We start from the raw sequence: 1,023 nt of genomic DNA on the forward strand, positions 1-1,023 counted from the left end.
ATACCACCCACTGAAAGAAAAGAATCATCAGAAACGATTCCATTTATCGAGAGAAGGATCCATACTATTGTAGTGCACGGTGGGCAGAACCGGGATAGGCTCCTTGGTGACGTCGACACCAGAGAAGATGGCAGCAGTTTCAGATACCGGGCAGTCGTTCATGGAGGCCTTCAGCAGGCAGGTGGCTCAGTTGTAGGTAGATGTGATCCTTTTCCGGACCAACACCACGACCTTCGCGAATTTCAATTGTCATGGAAGGGGGAACGACATCACGTGAAGCAAGATCTTTCGCGGTAGGCGCCTATCGTTCCATGAACCGTTTACCCTCAGATTTCAGGAGATACCCTCCTTCACCTCGAGAACCTAAAACCAGAATGTCAGCCAAACACAGTTGTCGATGGCTTGTAAGTATGTTTACCTTCTGAGGCCCGGCACCATAAATACCCGTAGGATGGAACTGAACGAATTTCAGATCCTGAAGGGGAAGTCCGGCACGCACGACCATGGCATTTCCATCTCCAGAGCAAGGGTGGGTGCTCGTGCAGCTGAAGTACGTTCGCCCGTAACCGCCCGTCGCCAGGACGGTCTTGTGTGAGCGGAAACGACGGAGGTGCCGTCTTTGGTGTTCAGAGCAATGACACCCACGCACTCGCCGTCTTGCATGATCAAGTCGAGGGCAAAGTGCTCGATGAAGAAGTTGGTGTTGTGACGCAGAGATTGGCCGTAGAGCGTGTGCAGGAGGGCATGTGGTCAGCGGCCGCGCACCGGTAGGCCGACTACGTTTCCCTATTTCAAAGATTGTTCAGCAAAAGCGCGTTGGTGGATCTTATCCTCTGATGTACGCGAGAAAGGCACGCCATAGTGTTCAGCCTGCACGGGCGAAATTCAGTCGATTGAGGGTCTGGGAAAATGATGGCTACCTTCATGACACTCGGAGCTTCTCTACACATGTAGTAGGTTGCGTCTCTGTCACCAAGCCAGTCGGGTCCTTTGATCTACAGCAGGGAGAAACGTCAGACGACG

The 1,023-nt window shown here is 52.7% G+C and overlaps 1 protein-coding gene across 1 annotated transcript; it reads right to left on the minus strand.

The window, feature by feature from the left end:
- Positions 1-301: 301 nt before the first annotated feature.
- Positions 302-950, minus strand: LACBIDRAFT_317302 (uncharacterized protein; the record flags this gene model as incomplete). Its single annotated transcript, XM_001879044.1, has 3 exons — positions 302-786; positions 843-870; positions 921-950. The coding sequence occupies 3 exons, from the start codon at positions 948-950 to the stop codon at positions 302-304; spliced, it is 543 nt and encodes a 180-aa protein (XP_001879079.1).
- Between the last annotated feature and the right edge of the window lie 73 nt (positions 951-1,023).

The sequence above is a fragment of the Laccaria bicolor genome, genomic scaffold, assembly GCF_000143565.1.
Source record: "Laccaria bicolor S238N-H82 LACBIscaffold_7 genomic scaffold, whole genome shotgun sequence".
NCBI lineage: Eukaryota > Fungi > Basidiomycota > Agaricomycetes > Agaricales > Hydnangiaceae > Laccaria > Laccaria bicolor.